This window comes from Prinia subflava, chromosome 14 (assembly GCF_021018805.1).
Source record: "Prinia subflava isolate CZ2003 ecotype Zambia chromosome 14, Cam_Psub_1.2, whole genome shotgun sequence".
NCBI lineage: Eukaryota > Metazoa > Chordata > Aves > Passeriformes > Cisticolidae > Prinia > Prinia subflava.
This window is the reverse complement of record NC_086260.1, coordinates 6,206,272-6,219,505: the sequence shown is the minus strand read 5'-3', so window position 1 is coordinate 6,219,505 and position 13,234 is coordinate 6,206,272. Positions and strand designations below refer to the sequence as shown.

At 41.2% G+C, this 13,234-nt stretch overlaps 1 protein-coding gene across 26 annotated transcripts in view; it reads right to left on the bottom strand.

The window, feature by feature from the left end:
• Positions 1-13,234, bottom strand: part of MAGI1 (membrane associated guanylate kinase, WW and PDZ domain containing 1) — a 335,623-nt gene that overhangs the window by 3,614 nt on the left and 318,775 nt on the right. For 7 of the 26 annotated variants that reach the window (XM_063411642.1, XM_063411643.1, XM_063411653.1 and 4 more), the window contains 5 exons: positions 10,698-10,901; positions 6,077-6,167; positions 5,898-5,961; positions 4,183-4,329; positions 2,909-3,047 (listed from right to left, as the gene is read on the bottom strand). In XM_063411642.1, the coding sequence (XP_063267712.1) occupies positions 2,909-3,047; positions 4,183-4,329; positions 5,898-5,961; positions 6,077-6,167; positions 10,698-10,901 (645 nt within the window). Of the gene's footprint in view, positions 1-455; positions 924-1,051; positions 3,048-4,182; positions 4,330-5,897; positions 5,962-6,076; positions 6,168-10,697; positions 10,902-13,234 lie in introns of those variants that run through there. The other 19 variants (XM_063411646.1, XM_063411664.1, XM_063411666.1 and 16 more) reach the window with 12 other exon arrangements.

The window sequence follows — 13,234 nt, the reverse complement described above, 5'->3', positions numbered from 1 at the left end:
AAAATACAGCTGAGCTGCCTCTGCAAGACAAACTGCAAAGCAGAAGTAGAAAAAGGACATCCAAACTAAACCCCAGGCCTGCGCTGCAGCTAAGCTACAATTACTCCTGTCATTTGTAACGGATGTTTATGAATGATTCATTACAAACATGAAAAACATTAAAGTAGCCGCGCTGCCTTAATGCAAGTGCTGCTTTTATTTGCTTATTGTTTTCTTTCTTTAAGTAACTCCTTCGTGGCAGCTTGGCTGGCATTAGCCACTTCCTTACTTCCTCGCACCCCAACACCCCACCTTGAGGTGGAGTGCCCTGATGGCAACAACTGAAAACCCTCACAAACACTTGTGGGGACAGGTTATTTTTTTAATTCCTCTTTTTCCCCTTTCTGCCTTCCCTCCCACCATGCCAAACACTCTACATTCCTCCAAATATTCATGGAGTGATGCCAAGTGTCTCCCATTTGATGGCATTTCCACTCCTGAGCTTGGGAGGGTCTGTGTGTGCACGGGCTGTGATTTTTGTGAATTCCAAGTGAAACTCCACGTTGCAACTCTACATGGGGACAGTTTTGCTCTATTAGCACTTTCAGGCCACAGCTGGGGATGGGACCACGCTGCTTTTCTGTGGCTGTAAGCACGTGGCTTGTGGCAACCTGCCTATCACACAAGGTACAAGCGAGGTTCAAACATGTCCTGTGGGGTGTGTACTTACAATTTGGGGGACGCAGGGTGTTCGGGATGAATTGCTGTACATATAGAATAGAGCGAAGCGGAAAAGCAATGTGAGGGAATTAGGCCACAGCACAAAAACACCTAATATTGATTTTAGCTACAAACCGTAGTTTGATTATGGCCCATAAGGTAGAAGCAAGACTCCCCGAGCTTGTCATTTCTCATACATGCAGCGATATTAGGAGGTATCATCGCTGAGGAAGGAAGAGCCCAGCACCAAGAAAAGTAAGAGAAAGAGAAAGAGAAAAGTAGAAAATTTAGATTCCCTATAATAAAGATGAAAGAAAGAAAAATCTTCATATTTTATCTTAGAATAAAGAAAGTTTATTTTTCCAGTCAGATTGTCTAGGCTTCACCCAAATATAAGGCTGCAAAGACAGCAGTTGTTATTATTGTGACATAAAGAGACATCTAAGAGGTGATTCAATAACCCAGACAACGAGAGCATCCATTCTAAAAGACAGCTGGAACAGCGACACAGAATGTCATAGAAAAAACATTAACAATCGAACAACAACGAAAAATAAAGTCCACCAGAGACCACAACATTAAAAATAAGTACAAAACTCATTACAAAAATATACAGCCTCATAGAGAAGCACGTTCCAATCAAGTCAGAAAAATATTGGAACTTAACATTATTAGAGGAACCATTTGCGACTGCAGCGAACAGAACGAAGAGAGAAAGGAGTCCCAAATGTTACAAGGATATTCTTTACAGTAGTGCAACCCCTGTATATTAAATCCTTGCTTGGAGAACGAACGTTTAGTGGTTAGCATTAGCCAAAAGAAAATTGGTGATGGATTTCCATCCTCAGTGCAACAGACATATGCTTTGAGAAGTGAAGCACTTAATTTACAGGGTATTTATGCAGTCTAGCATATGATACAGTACTGTACATCCAAAGGAGAATAGGAAAAGACAAAAGTAGAAAGAACATTACAGAATTTCAGTGCCATCATTGAACCTTCTGGTGTGCTATTTATATTACAGAAGTGTAAACCCACAACTTCCCTTCCATATCGTTAAACACTTCAATTGTTTGTTTGTTATACTCTGAATTGGTCATTTTAAGTTAAATAATGAGCAGACTGAGCAGAAACTCTCAAACATAGTACAGTAAATGAAAAGAAAATCTAGTTCATAAATTGTGCAGAAGGGTTTTGTTTCTGGTGTTAGGGCATGGAGAGAATGATAGACACAGAACTTACTGACACAGAAATAACCCAAATACAGGGAGGAAAGTATAAAGGACATCCCTTCAATCATCAGTTTCTATAGAAACCTCAAAGACCTTTGGTTGGGAGTAGCCCTCCATCGAGGGCACAATATTTGACAATTATCTCAAATAAATAAGACATAATTATAATATTAAATAGTGTGCTAAGTTAAGCCACCCAGCAATCCAACCTCCAGGGGAAGAAAAGGATATCTAATGCAATTCTTAGTAAGAAACAAGGACTGACTGTTTCCCCCAAGACAGACACGAGAGCACCTTTTCAAAACCTCCTCACCTTTTCAGACCTTACAAATTAACTAGTTGAAACCAGCAGACTGTTTAAAGGGGGAGAAAAGGGCTCAGGAGGCCAAATCAATATATTTTTGCAGTAAAGCTTTTTTTTCCCTTCTTTTTCTCAAATAACTTTATAAATATTTACATAAATATTAAGGAAAGGCAAAAATCTCATAAGCCATCTCGGCATTCATGTCTATGGATACAGACAGGAACTAAGAGAAAAACCTAACGAAAAAAAAAAAAAAAAAATCACTGCTTCAGAATAGCAACTCGGGATCCCAGTTTTTGCATTGATTAGAAGAAGAGACCTACGTGAAACAACTATTCAGCCGCTGAGAAACAGTTTGGCACAGTTCAATAACATTCCTTTTTTGGCTGGACAAGACAATAAGGTTTGTTTTGTTTTGTTTTGCTTTCCTCTCTGATCACCAAAAAATACTGCTATGATGATCTTGCCTTACACTGCGCCCCAAGTCCATAGAAGCAAGCAAAGGATGAAATGTGTAGAAAATTCAGCACAAGCGAGGCAATTATATGTTGCAAAGGTTGGTAAGACACTGGTGAGAAAGGAAAATAAAAAAGAATTCCCGCTTCAGATCTTGAGACAAATATTCATGGAGTGATGCCAGGGAAGAAAGGAATGTTTTCATAGTTTGACCCACCATATTCTGGGACAGAGCCATCTCCACGTTTCAGAAACAGGCGGACCTTGCGGCCACCATTTTTAATCAGTTCGATGGCCCGGGCGTGCTTCATGTTCTTGGTGGTTTCTCCATTGATTTCTAAGATTTCATCACCGATCTGCCAAGGTAATAAAGACACTGTGATCAGAAACAAGTCCCCACGAGGGTCCCTACCAGCACACCATAAGACAGTGACCACAGCAAAGCTGGAACAGCTATGCATCAGGTGAAGCTGAACATGCCCAACTCCTTCCAGTGTCCATCCAGTGTGCAGGAGTCTGGGAGACATCAAGATAATGGAGAAATCTTGAGGTATCAAAATGTTTCACTGCTATTCTGCAAAATCACATTGCAATTACTGCACTACTCAATAGTAAGTGCAGTGTTAGGACTGGTGCTATTTTATTTAATTTTGATTATTTGTAAAGTCTTCAGTCAAAGTGGTTGCTTGCTGCATAATCTGCTCCAGCCAGGATGTTCACAGAGCTTTTTCAGGTCTGTTTCTAACTTGGATATAGATACCTACTGTGAATCAGCAAAGCTGATTCTGTAAATATAATCATTTATCAGGAGAAAAAAACAGGGCCTGGAAGAGCTTGTCAAAGCATTGATTTTCACAGGGCAGCACTGATTTTGCATCATATTTTCATCAGCAAAAATTTTGGACCCATAGATCTACCCCTAGCATAAGAATTTTGAAAATGCCCTTCACATGACATATCTGGAGCCAACAATGTATGTGGAAAAGTTATAATGCATTCTCTAATAGAGGTCCAAGGAGTACATCAAACCTGTCAAATTATTTTTTCAGTAGGCATTTTATAGCATATGCCCTTGTTATAATGTCTGCCATTTAGCTGATAAGTGAAGTTAACAATTAATGTTAATCAGAACCTACATTATAATTTCGTAAGCCATGGGCCATAGACATGTTCTGTCCTCTCTCTGCCCACTAGCAGGCAAAGACACTGGCTGTTCCATTTTCACTGCTACATGTGTGCCCCTTAGGCTTTAAAGAACAGATTATGTACTAGAGTTTGGGAAGCAGTGATGGAAGAAGGGGCTGAAGCCTTCCATTGAACACACACTGCTACAGACTGCGTACCAAGAGCGACAGATGCCATCAGCAGAAGTAAATAGGGGCCACTTTCAGTTCACATTTAATTTCCCTTTTATCTGGCACAGCAGAAGGGAGAGGCAGGGGAGTCATCTTATTGCAAAGAAAGGTGGTTTTGCAGTCAGTTTGTGCATACCCTCATTTTCCCACATCTCTCAGCGGGCCCGTCCTCGGCGAGCCGCAGCACGTACAGATCCATGTTGTACTCCCGGCCACCTCGCAGGCTGAAGCCAAACCCCTTGGCTCCTCTTTCTAGCTCAACTGTGTAAAAGTCTTGGTCCTGCTGGGAAAGGGGAAAACAAACGCCCAGTTGGTCAGAAAGTCAAATACTGCTCTGCTCTCACGCTAGAATTATTCAACCAATGTTTTGTTAGTAATAATTAAAAATGGAAAATCAGTTGAATTTTCACACACAGACCAGGATTTGGTGCTTCCTCAGACCCCACTCTGCAATTTGGAGTTCTAGTGGTTGGTGAAGGGCTGCTGGAATGAGTGGGCTTGGCCATGTCCCGTGGTTCATTTCTGGGCACACCTGTTAACAGCACCTCCTGTGCCCAGGGCAGGAGAGGACATTTTGGGAAGGTGATTAAAGGTTCTTCCAACCAGTGAAGGCAAGGACAACCTTGTGAGGTTTTTATCTTCTTTTCTTTGTGTTAGAGCTGGGATTAAAGCATGGGACACAGTTTTCTTGTGTTTGGACTCAGATGTTTGTTAATTCTTATCTGAAGTAGATTCTCACAAGTTGTGAGTCCTAACTAACAAGGTAGAAAATTGCTCTGTCTCTTACTCTTTCCAAGGTCTTTTAAGCACTATTTATCCAATAACGAGATGACACCTCTATTATTTATACTTTTAACCCAATGACCAAATACCAAAGGTCTGCAATGCGGACTTTTTCCCCCCAATTAGAAAAAACTACCCAAAACCATGAAGAAGGTGAAAGAATTTAGCCAACACCTAAAATCCTCCATCTTGCTCTCTCTATATTACTATATACTAAAATCTTAAATCCTAAGTTTTCCACCCTGTGATATCACACACTTCTATTCAAACTACACACCCACTACTCCAGTGCTGTCACTCAATTTCGGAAGCCTGTTCCACAGCCTCAGGTCAGATGCAGTGCTTGCCTGAGGGTCAGTGCCTTTTAGCACTGAAAGCCTGAAATTCTCAGTTTCCAGAATTCTAACACAACCTCCCTTCCTGTGCCAGCTTTAGTGCAGTGACTGATGGCACCTGGGGTGAGCCTGTGCCACGGTGCTGGCCTTTCATGTTGTTACCATATCATTTATTCCTTTGCAGGAAGCTCAGAAGCCTTTGCATTGTTTTTCTCAAATGCTATTACAGGGATGTTTTGAAGTCCCTAATGGAAGATGTAACTTCTGGGATGGCCAGTGGCAAGGAAAGTTAACAGTGAGATAGATAATCTCTCTAATAAGATACTGTCTGTGCAAGCTAGAACACTCCAGCTATCGCCCCTTATTAAGTTTTTCTCTTTTTCTATTCTCTGAATTTATCATTTGCACACAATACCTTCTAGAGAGGCCCCTCAAAATAGACAATTCAATAAACAAACACATAAATTATTACTGCCCTAAAAATGTCAGCTCTTTTTTTCTTTATTTTTACTCCCTCAAAGTCTTGATGAGAATGTGTTGGAAATGTTTCTCAGCTGAAACAACAGCAACACATATTAAGAAACTAATCAGCAAATTCCTCTTTCTTTTCAGCAGACTGAGGGAGAGCAGCTTCTCAGTAGGAATTTTCAAGAGAAATATTTAAACACAGCCCTCAAGCAGATTGGAAACAACAGTCTGTGATAAGCAAAACAATGAGAGAGGTACTCCTTACCTGTGCTGCTTGGGGTGGTTTGAAATCAAACTGGGATTCCTGCTTTGGTTTGGTGTTGTTCCTGCTGTAATGAATGAGAGGGAGAGAGGAAAAATACAGCTCATGGGATGTGAAAGTGATGAAGAAGTAACCGAAGAGAGAGCATGTCAAGATGCCCTCCTCAAGGAAAACAATCTGACCTGGTCTCCTGTGGTATTTGCTGAGGAGTATGTGTGGTTGTGATTGTAGCAATTTTTTCTGCATTGGTCAATAAAGTAGCATTGGAGGATTCTGCAAAATAGATTTTGTTTTTATTATGAGGGAAGACCACTGGCTATTCACTGAAAGAAAAAAAAAAGAGTTTTGCAAAAGCATTTCACTCAAAAGCATCATTACATTGTCTCTATAGAACTGGAGAAGGGATCTAATTTCTTAATTCCCCAAATTAATATAGTAGGTGTGTATATGAAACTGTACACTCAACTGGAAAATGAAAAAATAATTAAGTTAGGAAATCTGGGATTGGAACCCCACCTGACCATTAGACACATTCATGAAGACTCACTTGTAGATAAAGGATTGAGCAATGTTTTGTCTATTGTCTAAATGCATGAATTCCAATTAAGTCTCTAAATATTGTAGGTTGAGTGGACTAATTTTATAGTGGCTACAGCTATTCCAGGGATTATAAGTTTTTCAATCCTTCCTCCATCAGAAACTGCAATCTCCAGTAGAACTGAGATGTGGCTCTTATGCAATACCTCACAAGACGATATTGAATGTGACTGAACCCCAAACTTACTGAAATCCTTCTTTGACATACGACCCACTTCTACCTCACCACTGAAAGCAGGAACGTGGAGCCACCTGTACCAAATGCATCAATAACTGGGTAGCACTTACAAAAAGGTGCACTGAGAGAAGTCAGGGAGCAGGAGTAACTTCTAAGCTCAATTTCTGCCATGGTAACGGGCTCTCAGCCCAGCATCAGCCTGTGCAAATTGCAGATCTTTTTAGGCTCCAAGGAGGTCCTGTCTCCTGCTTCCCACAGCTGAGATGGGAGCAACTGAAAAGTGACTATGTAGATGTTCCTCAGAGTATGGCATGCCAAAATATTCCCCTTGTCATTCTGGAGCTGCATCACAGACTTCAGAAGGACCACAGTTAATCCCAAACTCACTCAGCTCTGCCTAAAATTAAGGTCATGTCAATGCCATTAGCTGAATATTAGCAACACAGACCTGGAACTCTTCCGTATTGAACTCAACTTATTTTCCAGAACTACATATTGTACCAATCCTGAACTCATATTAGTAGTGAAGAGTTTCAAATGCTGAATTGCTCCAGAAGCCAGCAGTTTCTGAAAACACCCTTCCTCTCCCATGGGAGTTTGACTTCAGAGGAAGTCTCAGTGGTTCTCCATGTGCCTTCATGCTGCTTAACCACACAAAATGTTCAAGTTATGTTGGCTGCACTTGGAGAATGATGGGCAGAATCAGCAGAAACACCCACGCAGACATGGCACTCCCAGATAAAGCCACTGCAGTGGCAGGCACCTGCTCCTCTGCAGACAGCTCTGTACACAGGGGACACCCCTTTGTGTCTGTACCCACTGTACCCAGGAGAGAACCACAGATTGCAAGTAACTATGAAATACTGACCATAATCCCCTTTTCAAGACCAAAATCTAAACTGAATACACAGACACTAAGACAACAGTGACAAAAACTAGATGGAAACATCTGGGTCTCCAACAGGAAATTACAAGGCCTTCTACCTTGCCCTTGTTTGCCTCTCAAGCTACAGGAATACACTAATTCATTTTACTAGCTATGGAGATACCTGCATTATTAAACAGAGTCCAGCTGTAATACAGAATTGCAGGAATGGAAGGGTTTTTGCCTGAATTAAGATGTAGTGGTCATGGGCTTACTTGGTCCTGGGAGTTTAATTTACTTCATGGATTTATATTAATTCTGGAGAAGTCTAGATAAGGGGAAGCTTTTTCCTTTCTGTAGCTACTTGCATGTCAAGGGAAATTCAGGAAAAGGGACAGAGAAAAAGGAGAACCACTTAAGCAGATGGGTGCAACAAGAACACAGCTCCTTTGCCTGCAGTGCTGTGCTCAAGTTAACATGCCCAAACCCTCAGCATATGGAGCTGAAACATCTTCCAGACCAGAGGTGGCTCCTGTCCAGTAGCTCAGAGAGCAAGAGAGGCTCCTGGGTCTGCCTGCACCTCTCAGTGTAGGCATGACCAAACCCACCCTTGTGATGATGTGCCACTGACAGCTGGCTTGTGTGAGAAGGATATATCCCTACGTGTAGTTACACTGCTGAGGTTTAAGAAATAATTCTGTTTATTTTGTAAAGATGCCTTGATGTTAAAATCTGTCTCCTACATAAGAAACCCCCCCAAACATGGTTAAGTGTTCTGTATTCATCCAGAACAAAAGCCTCTGAAATCCTCCACAAATATTTGGAGATCAGATGAAGATGGGCTTCAAAGAGAATGCAAGATTCCTACCCTTTAGTAGGTCACACTAATAATACCAAGCAGAGCAACAACACATCTTTGGTACAGATGTATCTTCACACCACTGTACTGCATCTATCTTTAGCCCACCCTATGCCATGAGTCAGGAGTTGTGCATAATTTTGCCAGTGTTTTAGACACTGCTTCAGGACACATGCCAGCCACCATGCAAAACTGGAATAGCAAAATATATAGCAAAATATAGCACAAATTATCTTTAGTACAATTATAATTGCATGCCCTAAACCCTAAATATTTCATTGATTCCTTGCCCTGTTCTGGCCTAAAACTCTCAGTCACCAATTACATGGCTAATCTAAGCTTGTCCTCTTCCAGCATTCTGGATCCTTGAACCTGCTGTAAGTGTGGTAAAGCATCATCATTTCATTGCAAATACAATCCTGCAGTCGTCTGTGGCAATTAATTTGTGCAAGACTTATCACAAAGCAAAAACTCTTGGTGTTTTTAATAATGTTAGAAGAGATTAGCAGTGTGAGTTTATTGTGAGTCTTGTGATGCACTTCAGTTTTGTGTTTATCTGGCAAGTGGCTTCTGATTTATGCTCCCCCCTCCTTCAAGCAAACAGACCATTTATATTTGCCAAAAAAGCGCTCAAAAAGAAACAAAAGAAAACAACAAATCACGAAAAGCTTACAAAGACATCAAAGAAAACAACACTGAGACCAATTTCTTGTATCTCATGGGGTTTTAGAACAAACACGTCAGAGATTTTGAGAGTTGGGTCTTACAGTCTTTTGGAAAATAAATGCAGGTAATACTATGCAAAGTTGGCAATCTGACTTGGAATTTTAAAGTGACAGTAAATAAGAAGACTTAAAGCCTGAATTGCTATGAAAGCAGAGTTGATTTTTTCCCTAAAGAACAGCTTTCCATCTTCTCCAGGAATACGTGATGTCAATCACAGGTATGTGGTTTCCCTAACCTAAGCAATTTACATCATATTTGGGTCACATAATTGCATGAGCAAGACTGGCTCAGCATTTATGTCAGGAGGTTATATTCTTTAAAAAATTCTGAAATCATTCAGAAGTTGCTTATTTCTCAGATGGTTTTGCTTTTTTAAAAAATAAGCCCTTTATTTATTTAAAGATTCACCTTCCTTTTTATCAGATACTAAAATACAGGTAATGAACAATTCTTCTCTCAGTTTATCTTCCAAAACAGGCCTGTACAGCCCAGCTCAGATGTTGGCTTGATTCACAGCCATTTTATTATTCATGAACACCCTATTTGCTCCAAGCAGCAGAAGATTATATACCATTTGACCTGGTACCCACTAGACAGCAGGAAAATAAAGCTTTTGTGCAAAACAGATCACCCTAAACAGAAATAATTTATAACCAGATTATTTCTCATCCTGGTCTGTGGGGAGCAATGTGGAAAGGTTTCTGCCCAACAAGCTCTCACTTCGAACCCATTCATGGCAGAGAAGCAAAATAAACAAAGAAAATACTTAGAATTTAGAACCATGGCAATTTTAGTTCTGCTGCAGATACTCTACCAGGTTTCTTTATCTGTTCCTATGTGGGGATCAAGCTAGGGATTAATTTAATGGAACTGATATATAACACAGATCCTTATTTTTATTAAATATTTCAGTGACCTGAGATCAGCACCAGGTGTCAAATTATTATTGTTATTAGGTTATTAGGGAACCTGCACCTTGCCTCTCATCTGAAACAGTGAGATCCTGTCTAGGGTAACTCTTAAAATGCAGCTTCAAAACCATCACCATTTAAGCAGTCATTTAAAAATATACTGAGCTCGCTCCCAAAGCAACTTAGCCAGAATAAAAGCAAATCTGCTTTTAAAACAGCTTAAAACATGTCCAAGTGTTTATCTCTTTCTGTGATCTCTTTGCTCTATAGCCTGCTTGTGTCTATACAAAGCTTCAGGAATCCCACATACTAACAAGTGATTCCCAAATAGTCTAAAGCTGCATTATTAAGCTAAGAATCAAACCAAAGCATATAGAGAGAGCCATCAAATTTATGGAAGATCATTTTAAGCAGATACACAGAATGCAACATTCTTTTTTTTTTAAGCGCTGAATTGGCACCTCCCTGTTAAAAACCAAATATCTCTACAAAAAAAGAAACAAAAAACCAAAGCTACGGGAGACTCACAACCTCCCTCACCGCCAGCTCCCAAAGCAGGAGCGGAAATTGAGCCCTCCACGGCTTTGCAGCTCTGAGAGACAGGAAACAGCCCGGGGGACAGAACCGAGAGGAGGGGTGAGGTAAGAGCAGGGAACAGATACTTTACCATCTCCTGGAATGATGCGCAGGGTGACGGTGTTTCCCGCTTCCTTAATGAGGTTGACGATGTCTGAGTGCGACTTGTTGGTGATGGAGCACCCATTGACGGCCAAGATCCGGTCGCCTACTTTCAGCTTTCCACAGCGGTCTGCGGGGCTCCCTTCAATTATCCGACCTATTTTGTGAGGCATGGCCACACATGCATTTCCCGCTTTTGTATCGGTTTGGGGGTTGTTTTTGTTTTGTTTTGTTTTGGTTTTGGTGTTGTTTTTTTTTTTTTTATTGTTTACGTATGTGGGAATATGGTGAAGGGGAAAAGGAAAAAAAGGGTTGAAAAGGGAAAGAGAAGGTTAAGGGTTAATTAATTAATGCATCAAGCAAAAGTTATTATAGGATAGCTTTGCTGCCAGTGTTCAAAACATTGGCAATCAACTAGTTGAGTGCACAACATTTTACTTCTTCCACTAAAAGGTGTTTTGTTAATCCCTCAAAACTCCCCCCGAGTGGATTTCTGTTAATAAATGGTGCAAATTTTATTGACTACAACTGCACTTAGCAGCTCCATCATAACCCAAATCTGATTTTGTTTTTGAAGAGAAGAATTGAAACCGTTTGTAGAAAACTCAACTTTTCTCCTCCAAGATTACATCAGTGTCAGCCTCTCTAGTCCTTCTCTAAGCCAACTGCTGGTCAAGCTTCTGCCAATGTTTTGTTCTTTCTCCATTTGGAAAGATAAAATCATTCTAGGCCTAGGAGGGAGCGCGGCTCCCTTTCTACCACACACACCCACTCTATCAGCGCTGCATGGGGAAGCAACATGAAACATTTTTCTTCCATTGTGAATAAAGGTACTACCAGGGAAGGCACGGGACCACTACAGATGGGCCAAGACTGACAAAGGTGACCTGTTTGGTGCTGGCACCCTCCTCAGCCTCCACTAACCCTTCCTCTTTTATGATCTTAGATGGCACCAGGTGGGAACAAAGAAGGAATAAGGTTCTCCTCATTCTAATACCTCTAAAACCACACACAAAACCATCGAGATGTCTGACACACAGAGCGAGAGCACTTTAGGATGAATGTGTTCTGGAGACAAGATTCTCCTCCTGTTCCATGCAGCTGTTTTGTTTCAAAAACACAGGGTTGCCCATAACATGCAGAATTGGGACACAGGGGATACACAACATCACTCAGATAAATCCAGTGAGCTTTTTAACAGCTCCTTTATGTGGTCAAGAGGCCTTGGGGCACACATGGTTAAAGCCATGGGGTACACAGAGTGGTCATCTCATACTTTGCATCCACAATACATTCACCCTCAAGATGCACTTTCCCATCTCTGCTGTAGTCTCTATTTGATTAGTAGTTTTAGAGATAAAACACACATGGCAACACTAGAAAGACCATAAAGAAGAAAAGGCTAAGACAAGGATATGTGAGGTTGGAAAGATGCAATGAAAACTGGCAGAAAGTGTTAATATTAGTTACAAACATTAGGGAGATTTGTTTTTTTTTTTCATTTTACCATGATGTTAGAAAGTTTCTCTCTCTGGTAATACAAAGCCCCATCCAGTTTGCAGGCTGTTTTGAGGATAGGAGTTTCTACTCTATCCAATCCACTAAACACAGATGACAAAGCCCACACCAAAGCGACCAAGGTGGGTTTTAGAACCAGTTTGGCCCATCTCTAAATACTACCCATGAAAGAAAAAAACTACAAAGCAGGTCCAGAGCAAGCACCAGACAGCAGAGGGAACACATCTCATGCGGAGTGTTAGGAAAAAACTGAATATACTTGAAAAAATTAAAGGAAAAACAGTCACAGATCAACAGATCTCCTTGGGAGCCCCTGCACAGAAAACTTCCAGTTAGCAAGTATTTTGGGCTAAAGCAAACACAACTTTTTACAACCTCAGGTCAAGGTTTCTCTGCAGAGAAGAGTTACAGCATAGTCTTCATATGGTAAAAGTTATTTACACACATTTGCAAATCCATTCAGAAGTTCAAAGCACACCCTCTGTTCTAGACTGTGTTCAGTTTAATCTGTTTTACATTGCACCGTTGTGTTCTGGCACCAAAACACCTATCTTGGAAATGCAGTTTCCAGCAGCAAGGACAGTGTGAGAGAGCCTAGAACCTGAGAACAGAACTCAGTGCACCAGTTTTATACTACATATTTCCCCCTTGAAATCTCTGCTGCCAGACTGCCCAGGAGAGTGCTAGAAATAGCCTGTTCTACCTCAATACCAGCAAAGGAGGTGGTGCTCCCTTGCTGATTACTAAGGGTGTCACTGACAGGCAATGGCAAGAAATGTCATAAAATAAAGCCTAGGAGAATGAGGGAAAGGCCACTTCTTGTACCTGTGTGCCCCAGGAGCACTCAAGCTGCACAGGGAGCCTGCAATGCCTTTTCTCTGCAAACCACAGCATTGCTGTGGGAGGTCCTGTGAATTTGTGCTCTGTCCTTCCTTTCCCTCCACCCCTATCCTGTGCCACAGACTAAGGGAACGCCTTCCTTTACAAAGTGCAAGTGGATGCTGCCTC